This window comes from Ochotona curzoniae, unplaced genomic scaffold (assembly GCF_017591425.1).
Source record: "Ochotona curzoniae isolate NIBS_2020 unplaced genomic scaffold, NIBS_Ocur_1.0 contig_66, whole genome shotgun sequence".
Classification (NCBI taxonomy): Eukaryota; Metazoa; Chordata; class Mammalia; order Lagomorpha; family Ochotonidae; genus Ochotona; species Ochotona curzoniae.
The window spans coordinates 26223658-26236052 of NW_024466512.1; the positions used below are offsets into that span (position 1 = coordinate 26223658).

Consider the following 12395-nt stretch of genomic DNA (forward strand, 5'->3'; position numbering starts at 1 on the left):
TCACGGTCGCGTGTCCGTGGGGGAAAAACAAAGGGTCATGCAGGGTTTGGCCCTGGGGTGCCAGGCATCCATGGGGCACCTCAACCATGTTGCCCTAGGAGGAAGAGTCTGCCAGACTCTCTAATTCTCCCCTGATGCTGAGGCTCTGCTAGGAGGATTGGGACTGCATGATGACTCGGCTGCTATACGAGGGAGACCGTTCATTGAGGCTGAACTGTTCTCGTGGTTTTTGTTGCTGTGAATTTCCTTCATTGCACTTGCAAGATGAGGCCCACACCCACAGACCCCCAGCGCTGTTGCCATCTGCGTCTTCGTCTCTCGGGGGACCTGACCTGCCACACACACACAAGGAGACTGTTCGCTGTAGGGGAGCATCTGCCCGACTCCCTGTGTGGCCAACTTGCTCTCCAATGAGAAGGATGATCTGGAAGCTTGAGGAATCTTCTGGAGGAAGCCCCTTCTTAAACCATGCTTAACTAATTGGCCAGCAGTCTGCTTACCAATCTAAATTTCGTGTACTAGAAGAAAGAACCCTGCCTTCCTGCTGAGATGCTTGTAGCTCATTTTGTGCCTCCTACATCTCCCCAGAACTCGCCACTGCCTCTGTTTCCCCCTAACCCCATGGTGCCTGGTCAACCTCTGTAAGCGTGGCTTTGTCCTCCTCCACCGCCTGCCAATTAATTTACCCTAGCTACAGCATCCGAAGACGGTGGGGCTGTGACCAGGTTCATCTCATTGCCTGGTCAGTACCGACTTAGTTGTTCAGTCCTTGGGGGTGTTTTGGATTCAGCCTTGTCTTTTGGGTTTTGTCTTTTCAGAAATGGATCCTACAAAAATCTGCACCGGGAAGGGAGCCGTCACTCTCCGGGCCTCTTCTTCCAGCAGGGAAGTCCTGAGCAGCGGTCCCGTGAGCCCTCAAGAAACCCCACGACATGAAAGCCAGCCAGGTGTGCCTACTCCTGAGCCTGGGGCGTCAGAGGAAGGGAGGGGAATCCACTCGCTGCTTCTCCAGGAGACATGCATTCATTTGCTGCCTCCTGGGACCGTCAGCATCTAGTCACTCTCGTCATGGGTGGTGGTTGGAGCCTGAGACTCAAAGGCAGTTGTCACCTCTTCCTTTCAGCTTTGGCTGGGCCGATAACCCTGTGACAAGAGCCTGTGCCGAGTAGTCCACCTTCGTGTGGATGCTCAGGGAGTGAGCGGTGCTGCTGGCCCAGGGACCACATTTGAGGGCTCCTGCTGCAGGGGGTGAAGGAAATGAAGGGGGGAAACTGGGACTGAGGGCCGGAGAAGAAAGAGTAGGTCAGGCAAACTGTTGGTACAGCTGAGTGCTGGGTTGTCTAGGAGGAAGTGTACCGGCTGCAGGTGGTCCAGGTCTGGCATCCTGGTGACACCTTCTTCCTGTTCTAGCTGCCTGGAGCAAATAGTGAGGCAGGTGCATGCCTGGGGACGAGGCCTGGGCTGGAGTGCAAGCTCCCTCCTGGGAACGTTGCTGTGGTGGAGGCTTTGCTTGTCACTGACCTCCAGGAAGGCCTGAATGGCCCACTGCACTAGACTTGTCAGAGCAACTTCTTATTCATCTCGTCCTGAGCCTTCACCGTTTGCTACCCTTCTCCTCCAGGAAAATTGAGGGCAAAAAGAGAACACAAAATTTATTCTTTCCAAGGCTGAGCTTCTCAAGCCTGAGAAGATCCAGCTCCCAGGCAGGAGGACAGTTGGGATGACAGACTCCCAAGGAGAGATCCAAAGAGAAAGGCCACACTTTGCATCCCCTGTAGTAACCCAGTGATGCCTTTCTCTGGTATTGATCAAAGAAAGTGGTGGAGACGTAGCATTGAACGCCCTCTAGTGATTGCAGTATGGCATTACAACCACTGTGGCTGGGGTACAACACAGTGGTAGTGCTGTGAGTGGATTTGTGGAACTCTAAGGAAGCTGAATCTTTTTTCCCCCCCTTAAGATTTATTTATTTATATTGGAAAGGTAGATTTACAGAGAGAAGGAGAGACAAAGATTTTCCATCTTCTGGTTTACTCCCCAAGTGGCTGCAACAACGGTCAGAGCTGATCCAAAGCCAAGAGTCTGGAGCCTTTTCTGGATCTCCCACGCGGGTGCAGGGTCCCAAGGCTTTCGGCCATCCTCGACTGCTTTCCTAGGCCACAGGCAGGGAGCTGGATGGGAAGCGGAACAGGTGGAACACGAACCGGTGCCCATATGGGATCCCAGTGCATGCAAGGCGAGGATTTTAACCACTAGGCTATTGTGCCAGACCCTAAATCTTTTCTTTTTTTTTAATCGGATTTATTTGATAGGTGTTCATATGATGCAAAATGTCCTTCTTCAAGCATCACACCATTATTTAAAATGCAAATACTCTGAAGAATTAAGGGGTAGTTATCTGTCATTCATACCTTACTATAAATCAGTCTTATTATTCTTGGCAAGTTGAGATCATCCAATTAACATGAGCATGTGTTTATTCAGCATACCTGTGTTCTAGGTGCCAAGAAAGTCACTGGGAATTGTGAGAAATGTGGAGGTAGAAGAGAGAATAATTGTGAGTGATTGATGAAGGCAAAAGACAATTTGTAGCAATGCGAGAGTTTGGCATGGGCTAGTGGTCCACTGTATTGGCTTTTGACTGTGAATTAAGTCATGGTGTCTTTGAAACCCACACGAAGTACTTCTGGTTCCATGAACTCGGGAAGTTGGAAATTAACCTGGTGTGTTGGAATCCCAGTGACTGGGAACAAAGTCAGAATCACTCACTAGGGTTGTTTGGGGAGACAGGAGCAAGGTGGGTTTGAGTAGAGGAAACAATTACAACAGCTCCCATCAAGAATACAGGGCAGGCTGCAATAGGATTGCAGAGAGGGGGCATCCAGGAGTGGGCTCTGATCTGCTGGCACCCTGTTGACTGTGCCTTCCTCTCACTGTGGTTTACTCCCTCCTTAGGAAACCCTGGAAGACAGCTTGTTGCCCCCACACTACCATCCTGTCCTGTGGCTGTAGAACACCCCCGACACTGGTTGGAGGAGTTGCTAATGAACCCCAAAACTGTACTATGCTCACTCATTGCACAGCAAACCTACCACCGACACAGAAGTATTCATTGCAAGGCACAGAGCAGGGACCAAGGAGCTAACACTCACTTCCCCGGCGCTTGGAGGAAATAAAGGCAGAGACTCTTAAGAGTTCAAAGTCAGGGATGAGCAGTGCATGGTCAGCTGGTGGTTGGGTCTCTGGTCCAAGTGCTTGTGACCTTTGATTTTTCAGTTGATAAAAGCCAGAATATTTCCTTTGGAAAGACTCAATCTGTTGGACTAAGTGTAGCTTGGATGTTATTTTGATCAGGGCCTGAATTCCTACAAAGCTCCCAGCATAAAGGCTGATATTGAGAAGTTCACCGTGGGCGCTAGAGGGGAAATTGGAGGACTTAAGATTGAGGGTCAGGCCTAGCGTGATAGCTTAGTGGTTAAAGTCCTTGCCTTGCATGCACTGGGATCCCATATAGGTGCCAACTCATATCCTGGCTGCCCTGCTTCCCATCCAGCTCCCTGCTTGTGGCCTGGGAAAGCAGTCGAGGAATGACCCAAAGCCTTGGGACCCTGCACCCTCATGGGAGACCTGGAAAAAGCTCCAGGCTCCTGGCATCAGATCGTCTCAGTTATGGCCATTGTGGCCACTTGGGGAGCAAACCAGCAGATGGAAGATCTTTCTCTCAGTTTATATGAAAGGCATTAGGGTGAGGACTCGGCCTCACTCTAGTCGGGCTTGGGAACTCCTGGGCCTTCACTGGCCTCGTGGACATAGATTTGTGCAGTGTTTGCAGACAGTTGTGCCCAGTCTGGACTGGAAGCCAAAATAATGTCAAGTGGTGGCTCCCTCCCTCCCTCAGTCCCAGGGCCTGTGTCTTTCCCCCAGCTGCTTCCTCTGCCTCCCCTCCCCCTTGCTCCCTGCTTGCACCTCCACCTCCAACCCCTTGGGTCCCAGGCTGCTCATTGTTTACACGGATGACAGCATCCGTCCTTACCTGACTTTCTGACACCATTAGGTCAGAGATCACTCCCCCCCCACTTCCACCTCTCACTCCAGCTTGGCATCCTGGGAGCACTGCTGTAGTTCTGGAGTCCCAGCCCACTCTCTGGCTTAGCCCTGCTAGGTTCTGTGTCCGTGATGTGAGCTGATCCCTCACCCTGGCCAGCCACCTCATTGCTGAATGTGGACCCTGGATCAGAACCGTCTGAGGGGAACAGCAGTGAGCACAGTACTGCTCCAACTCCAGAAGCAGTACTGCTCCGACTCCCATCACTGCTTCTGAGCACATAGCCTGGCCAGGTCTGGGCGCTGGCCACGCTGGTTCAGAGCAACTCTACCCACGTTTATGGTCAGGGGACGCAGGGAGGCTGAGTTGGTGGTGGGTACGAGGCCAGGCTTCCTGTCCAGTGTTGGGTGAAGACCCTGGGCTTGATACATTGCTTCCTGTGTTCTGACTCAGACACTGAGGTCCCGGTCAGCCTTGGCATCTCATTCAGTCTGTGCTGTTTGGCCCCAGCCATTATTGCCTGATTCTTGACTGCAAAGTTGGCTTTGACCATAAAGGTTCTTGGATCTGTAGTCAGCTCTTGTCCTTTGGTTTGACTCTTGTTTTTGTTCCCCAGAAATTGCAGTACCAACAAGGTATCATGGGAAAATGGACATTGGAGCAATAAAGGCACTGTCATGCCCAGGAAATCAGAATCCTTCCTCATGCCTGCCTGAGTGAGAATTAGGGCTGTCTGAGAGGGGGGAAAGAAGGGCTCACATAAGGGAACACCCTGACTTGGGATACCAGCTCCAGGTTCAGGTGCTCCTAGAAGTCAAAAGGACTCCCATAATTCATTGAAAGTTCTTATTCTCATGGCTATTGTTTATGAGAAAAGAAGGAAACATTAAAATAAGCCAGGAGGAGAAGTGCGTAGAGGAGTCTGGGAAGATGCCAGGTGCCAAGCTTCCGTTGTGTGCACGCCGTGGAATGAGGATGCGTTACTTCTCAGCATCCACGTCTGGCCAGGTGCTCAGTGCATTGCCAGCTGCAAAGCTTGCTTGAGCCTCGGTTGCCACAGTCTTTGTTGGGGATGTGCGGCAGAGGCCTGGGCCTCAAGCCTACACACTGAGCCTGTGTGTGCGGTCCACTGGGAGGTAGAGCTGCTGATGGCTCATAGTCCCCACCCCAAATCACATCAGAGTATGGCTCAAAGCCCCTAGGTAAACATGATGCTGCTATTAGGCATCCCTAGAGCTTGGCAGTTCTCAGACTGAGCACCAAACCATACCTCCCTTGGGGGTAAGGTAAAATTCTCAACTGCACAGCATGAATGAAAACAAAAACAAATACTACCTGGAACGCCCTCAGACCTACCCTGAATGCCCATGATCCTCCTCTCAAATACTCTACGAGAACACGCTGGGCTGACTCGGATCACCCAGAGAGCCCAGGCAGAGCTGAGCAGCAAACGGGCATGGCCCAGAACAAGATGCAAGAAAACGCCTGGAGCCTCTGGCAGTGGGCCGGGGAAGGTTGTGTGTAAGCAACAAATGCAGGAAAAGATGAAACAAAATCCCCAGCGCTTCTCGGCATCTCTGCAGATGCCAAGGCCATGTGGCAGCCAACTTTCCCCGGGCACTCTCCTCCCCTGCTAAAGCTCTAAGGTATCATTGATTGAAAGTAGCATTTTGACAGCCTCTTCAATCAGGAGTTAATAATTGATGATTATAGATGTAAAAGTCCAAGCTGTTGCACTCAGGCACGGATGTCTCTGGCTGCTGCCAGCCTTGCAGGTTCTGAAGACAAGGTAACGGGCAGGATGGTGAGATGACATAGGAAGAAAGGGACCCCAAAAGAAGCACTTTTCTGGGGGCAACAGGTAAAGGTAACAGCTTAACAAGTTGTGATGGAGAAGATAAAATGGGTTGTTTGCTAAGGATATCTTATTTATAAAGTGGGTGAGGGCAATCAGTGTGCCTCATGACGCTGGGGAATTGCCCCCATGCTCTTGATCTGTGTTCTAAAGCACGGACTTGATGCCAAACATTTCCACTTCATCCTGTGACTCACGGGATCCAGTCTGCCTTGCACAGGCACCTAGGTCATAGCTGTAGCATGGCAACAGGAGAGAGAATCAAGGCCCCAACCAGGCAGCACAGTGCCAAAGTGGAGCCCCTAGTGACACCTAGAAATCTGGGAGGATAGTCACTTCCTCACCTTCCATGCCACATTTGTCTGCCACTGTCACCTGCATAGAATCAACTCAGCATAGGTCTCAGAGGTAGGCAAGGTGAGCAGCCCCTTGCTGAGGACATGTTGATAATTAGTACATGCGTGGATTTAAGGTGTCAGAGTGCCTTGGCAAAAGTGGGATTGAAATGATTGCTCAGAATCTCAGTGTTGCGCATACATGCGCTGCGTAATTCTTAAAATGGCATTCAGGCGGCAGGCATGTTTATCCTGCTACTTGATTATCCCCATTTCTCAGATGGGCAAATCGAGGTTTTTTGACCTGCCCTTTGTCACAGACACTGTGGAGCCAAGATTTGAATTGAGATCTAGCTGTATTCCCAGCTGTGCTCTATTTCTTCATCATGCTGAGTGATTCAAATGAGAGCTGGGGACTCTGCAAGGTGCTAGATGATGGCTGGGAAGCTGGAAGGGGCCGGGGCTCCTTGGAGGGTGCTGAACACTGGGTGATTAGATTTTGAAGTGTCTGTTGGGCTCTGTGGAAAGCAGAAAAGCAGGCCAGGAGGAGACAAATCCTTATCGCAGCAGATACCTCTGGGTTGAGGTCATGTTCTCTCTCTAGTCCAGCACCGCTACTCCTGGACGAAGCGCCTGCCCACTTCTGCCTCTCTCGCAGTCTGTGAATTAGCCCAGCCTGCTAATGAGCAGCAGCCATTGTGAGGGCACAGTGGGCTTGAGGGAGGGGCCTGAGAGTCAGTGAGTTGGGACTGGACAGCGGAGAGTTCTGTGCCGTTTTGTCTGTAAAATAAGAATGTCAAGGAACAATTGTTTCTTCATGACTGTGAATGTGGGCCTTGTGTTTGCAAAGGTCAGTGCCTGTGAGCACATCATGGTTTCAAGTGGGTTCCTATGGTAATCAGGCCAGTGTGACCGAAGGCATTTTGTGTCGGACAGCGGGTTGCTGGGTCTCCGTCCTTCTGTGCACTTCATGCTTGATCTCTGCCAGTGTGACTGTTCCTGTCTCCCCTTCCCCCTTTTCTTCTCATTTTCTTCCTTCCTGCACTACATGTAGGCGTGGAGCCGGAAATTCCTTCAGGAGGTATGTTCTGCTTGCCTTCTTCCTGTGCCTGCCTTCCGCGGGGGACCCCTGGTTTGAGAGAGTCCCGTAGCCTTCCTATAGAGTGAAAGGTTTTTATTTCGCTTTTCCCACCTTGCAGATGAGTGCAGGCTGTCTTCCAGCGCTGATGCCAATGGGAACGCCCAGCCTTCTTCACTCGCTGCCAAGGGCTTCAGAAGCGTGCACCCCAACCTTTCTTCTGACAAGCCCCAGGTAGGCACGTGCCCAGGGGCAGGTGTTAGAGGGTAGAGGGGAGAAGCTCAAGAGTGCGACCTGGTCCTGTGTCTTGTAGCTTAGACTTGTGACTTCCTGCTTGCCCAGCTGGATGGTGAAATGGTTTTCAAGCATTTGGAGCCTCTCCACCAGGATGAGAATTTTGGGGAAAGTTGAGATCATGGGCAGCAGAGACAAAGGATGAGTCTGGTCTGTTCTGGGGTGCTGCAAGCTAGCCTGGTATTTCTAGTTTTGATGGGTGCATGGGAAATGGTCTGTAGGAGAAAAATCATGTAGCCCTAAGTAGGAAAGAACTAAAAGCTTGGCAACTCTGTGGGATGTAAGATTGACAAGTGCATCTTGTGTGTGGTGCATTCATTTTGTGGCGCTGGATTGCCAGTGTGCAGTGACCGCATCCTTGCCAACGAAGGCCAGGTGATGACACCTGCGCACAAAACCCAGCAGCCCAGGAGCAGGCAGAAGGGGTGGACATGGGAGTGCCACAGAACTCAACTAGCTCAGCTCCATGCTGCAGGAGGAAATCCATGAAGCTATACAGCTTGGAGCAGGCATCTTTGCTGTCACTGTCCTAGCTGTTTGCCTGACTTTCCTTCTCTCCCTCCCTTGCCACTTTGCTGTTCTGGTGAAAGGACAGATCCTATTTTAATGCAGGTCACTCATGAATGCTTCTACACAGATGAACTACACCCATGGAGTGCAGCAGTCCTAGAGCTGGGCTGCTCAGAACATGTTCCTTGGGTGGGCACCTCCCCATGCCTGCCTTGTGTGAAGGCACTTCCAGAACTCAGGAGGAGCCTGGAAACGCCACCGGTTCTTCCTGGTTTGCACAGGCCCACGAGAGGAAACTGGGTCAGCTGGGATGTCTTCTTCCTGTGCAGACCCCATTTCCCAGGCTGAGAGCTGCTTGTTATGTGCCAGGAAGCGCAGGGAAGCCCTGCCGGTCACCTGCTGTGACTTGCCTCTCTGAGCATAGCCACGAGTATTCAGGCCAACTGGTCAGAACCAGCAGCTGTGGTCTCCACTGGACAAAGGCACAGGGAGGTCATTTGTCTGTTTGCCCATCCCTAAAGCCTTCCTCTGTAGTGGACACACTTCACCCATTTCAGGAAGAGATACAGTCAGCTCTATCCATTCTAGAAAACAGTGTTGATGAACTCAGACCAAGTATCGAGGCACTTTGTTTTCCTCTGTTAATCCAACAGATAGCATAACTCCTTTGACTTCCTTTTAAAAAATAACTTATGCACTTCTCTGAAAGGTAGAGTGACAGAGAAAGGAGAGAGAGAGAGAGATCTTCCATCTGCTGGTTCATTACACAAATGCCCACATGGGCCATATAGGGCTGGGCCAGCCTGAAGCCAGGAGCCAGGAGCCAGGAGCCAGGATCTCCCTCTGGACCTTCCATGTGGGTCCAGGGGCCAAGCACTTAGGCTGTTTCATTGCTTTCCAAGGCATAATACCAGGAAGCTGAATTGAAAGTGGAGCAGCTGGTATTCAAATCACTTTTGATATAGGATGCCAGCATTGTAAGCTGTAGCTTCACATGCCACTAAGTGACACGGCACTTGCGCATGCACGCGCACACACACACCCTTTGAATTCTTTTAAACACCTCCTCTCAGAGATCATTTTAAAAGCAGATGAAGTAAAGAAATCTGTTGTGAAATTCGTTTGCATAACTCACCATTGAGCATCTGTGTGATGCTCAGATCATGAGCTCACAGCCCCTTCCTGAGCAGTTTGAAGGTCAGCATCCCCCATTAGCTCCTATGAATAACATGCTTTCTTTTTTTTTTTTTAAAGATTTATTTTTATTATTTTTTTGTTGGAAAGGCAGATATACAGAGAGGAGAGACAGAGAGGAAGGTCTTCCGTCCAATGATTCACTCCCCAAGTGAGCGCAATGGCCGATGCTATGCCAATCCGAAGCCAGGAGCCTCTTCTGTGTCTCCCACGTGGGTGCAGGGTCGCAAAGCTTTGGGCCGTCCTCGACTGCCTTCCCGGGCCACAGGCAGGGAGCTGGAAGGGAAGCGGGGCTGCCAGGGATAGAACCGGCGCCCACATGGGATCCCGGGCATGCAAGGTGAGGACCTTAACCACTTGCACCACCGCGCCGGGCCCTAACATGCTTTCTTATCTGTCACTCTGTCTCCTTTTTACTAGGCTTTCTTAAAGAATGGTAAGCTGCTAGAATACCTACTATCCTGCACATTGAGTGTAAGTTTAGCCATCCAACTTTCTAGACCTGTTAGACCTTGTGTTGTATCTTGGAATTGCTTCCTAGCACAATCATGGTTTCTTGTCTGTGCAGCCACTGCCAGAGCTGTAAGTAGGTACCGGCTTGGCAAGGCCAGAGTGGTCTGGGACCTGCCTGGCTTGGTTGCAGCTGAAGAAAGCTTCCAGACCCTTCAGAGGCTTGATATCTCCTGTTAGGGATGGAATCAGTGTCTGGGAAACACATGGCCAGATAGGGGTCCTGTCTAGCCAGCCTGTCCCTGTAGTTCGGAGCCAAGGCTGTCCCCTCTGACATCACCATCGTCGTGAGAGTCCCCAGGGGAAGTAAGGGATTGGGAGGTCCTGGAGCTGTGTAACCCAGAAGCATAACCAAAACTTTTCAGGAAGCTGCATTTGTATTACAGACCCGCCTGCTAAGAGAATAAGTGAGATTTTTATTAGTAGCCAGCTGGACAGGAATACGCACTGCCCTTGTGATTCCTGCAATGTTTACTGTAAAACAGGACATAGTTCCTTCCATGTAAGGTGGCTGTGCCCACCCCTTCCTTCTTTAGGCCTAAAGGAAGCCCCAGGCTGGAGGAGTTCTGGCCCTGAGTGCTGTGCCAACACTCTGGGGAGATGTCCTCTGCAGGGTCAGAGCCCTGGGAAGGCTCGTGCCTGATATAGTGTAGCCTGGTACTATATATGGCCACGGCCAAATTAAGTTAAAAATTCACCAAAACCCATTTCCTTCTTTGGATAAGAAAGAATCACATGTGGGACCTTCGAGCCCAAAGTCAGAGCAAATCTGAGCCCAAGTCACACTGCTCTCTCCTTACCTCATTAGCAGCCATCGTAGGCTTACCTGGCTGTCCCCAAGCCAATTGCTTTTCTAAGGAGTGTCATTTAGTCTATATGTAAATGCTCCCTAACCTGAAGTCCATGGTCACAGGCCCTACGTGAATTCACCTTTACTGATTTGCAGAGAGAGGCTCTGGATGCACTGCTTAAGGGAAGGGCACTGAAGTGCCTAGGAGACCCACACAGCTGTTTCCCCTTTAAGGTTATTTGAAAACTGAATTCTAAGGTTCCTCATTGCCTCTGGGATGAGATGCTAATCCAGGGTCAGAAAGCTTGCTTTATTTCTCACTTGTTCATCTTTCCTTGCTACCTATGCTTCAAAAACTACAAAATGTAAACCATGATTCAAAAAGACGTATTTGGGCCCAGCACAATAGCATAGTGGTTAAAGTCCTTGCCTTGAACGCACCAGGATCCCATATGGATACCAGTTCTAATCCCAGCAGCCCCACTTCCCATCCAGCTCCCTGCTTGTTGCCTGGGAAAGCAGTAGAGGATGGCTCAAGGACTTGGGACCCTGCACCCGCGTGGGAGACCTGGAAGAAGCTCCTGGCTCCTAGCTTCGGATTGGCTCAGCTCCAGCTGTTTTGGCCATTTGGAGAGTGAAGCATTGGACAGAAGATCTTCCTCTCTGCCTCTCCTCCTTTGTACATCTGCCTGTCCAATAAAAATAAATACATCTTAAAAAAAAAAGTCAAATTTGATCCACACCCCTGGAGCACTACAGTTTGGGGCTCCAGCCCATTTGCTAGATGTCTCCTGTGCATTGTGGAGGAGTGGCTGTCCTCTGGGCCTGGGAATAAAGTTCGGGAACAGAAGGGAGCATTGCTCCGTCTGCATTATCCTCCTGGTTTCTCACCCTCTGCTCGCCTTGACCTGCTCGTGGCAAAGGTAGACGGAGGAGATGTGATCTCATAGCTCTTTAGCTCTGGACCTGCAGCTGGAGCTCTGAGCTTAAGCCATGACTCCACGGCTGATGACTCACCTCCTGGATTGACTCTCAGTGCATGTGATGGAATTTGAGGAACCAGGCATGGCCAGGACTGCAGCCAGTGACGTGTGCTGTTGCCTGATCCCCTTTGCTTGTGCAGTGAAGCTGGGAGACTTCATGTGTTTAGTAACCAGTGCATCGGCCTGTCTCCTTTGGCTGGATAGCGCCTAGCATTCAGGCCTCGGCATTTTCTGCATAGGCAGCTGTCGATTGTTCCAAGTAAGGGACCCAGGGCCAGATCTCAGTGACTCAGAAAAGCTGTCTGTCTTCATGAACACAAGGAAGGACGGGCCTTTCGTTCTCTTCTCTCAGATAAAGGTGAAAGGCCCTCCAAAGAGTTCTGGTGAATCAATAATAATAATAATTGAAAGGCAGTGAGACAGAGAGAGGAAGAGAGAGATCTTCCTGTTCATTTCCCAGATGCCCAGCTGAGCCAGGCCCAAGGTGATGCCAGGAATCCAGATGTGGTCTCCCATGTGGGTGGCAGGCACCCAGCCACCTGAGCCCCTACCTGCTGCCTCTCAAGGTGTGTCACAGCAGGAAGCCGGAATTAGAAGCCGGGCTGGGGTTCAACCCCAGACACACCAGAATGGGGTGCAGGAGTCCCCAGAGGCATCCTGATCACAGTGTCAGATGCCTGCTCCAAGCCCAAGTCTGAGTGAGAGAAGTCTGGGATGGAGGGGGTTCCCTAGGCCTACCAGAGTAGGGCAGTCAAATAAACAGTGGTGACACTGCCAACAGCTAAAGACTGACGTCAGAAC

At 50.9% G+C, this 12395-nt stretch overlaps 1 protein-coding gene across 1 annotated transcript in view; it reads left to right on the forward strand.

Moving 5' to 3' along the window:
• The window catches only part of SORBS1 (sorbin and SH3 domain containing 1), a 224912-nt gene that overhangs the window by 123911 nt on the left and 88606 nt on the right, over positions 1 to 12395 (forward strand). The window contains exons 5-7 of the mRNA XM_040992413.1: positions 819 to 947; positions 7290 to 7316; positions 7435 to 7547. Coding sequence (XP_040848347.1) covers positions 819 to 947; positions 7290 to 7316; positions 7435 to 7547 — 269 coding nt within the window. The remainder of the gene's footprint in view (positions 1 to 818; positions 948 to 7289; positions 7317 to 7434; positions 7548 to 12395) is intronic.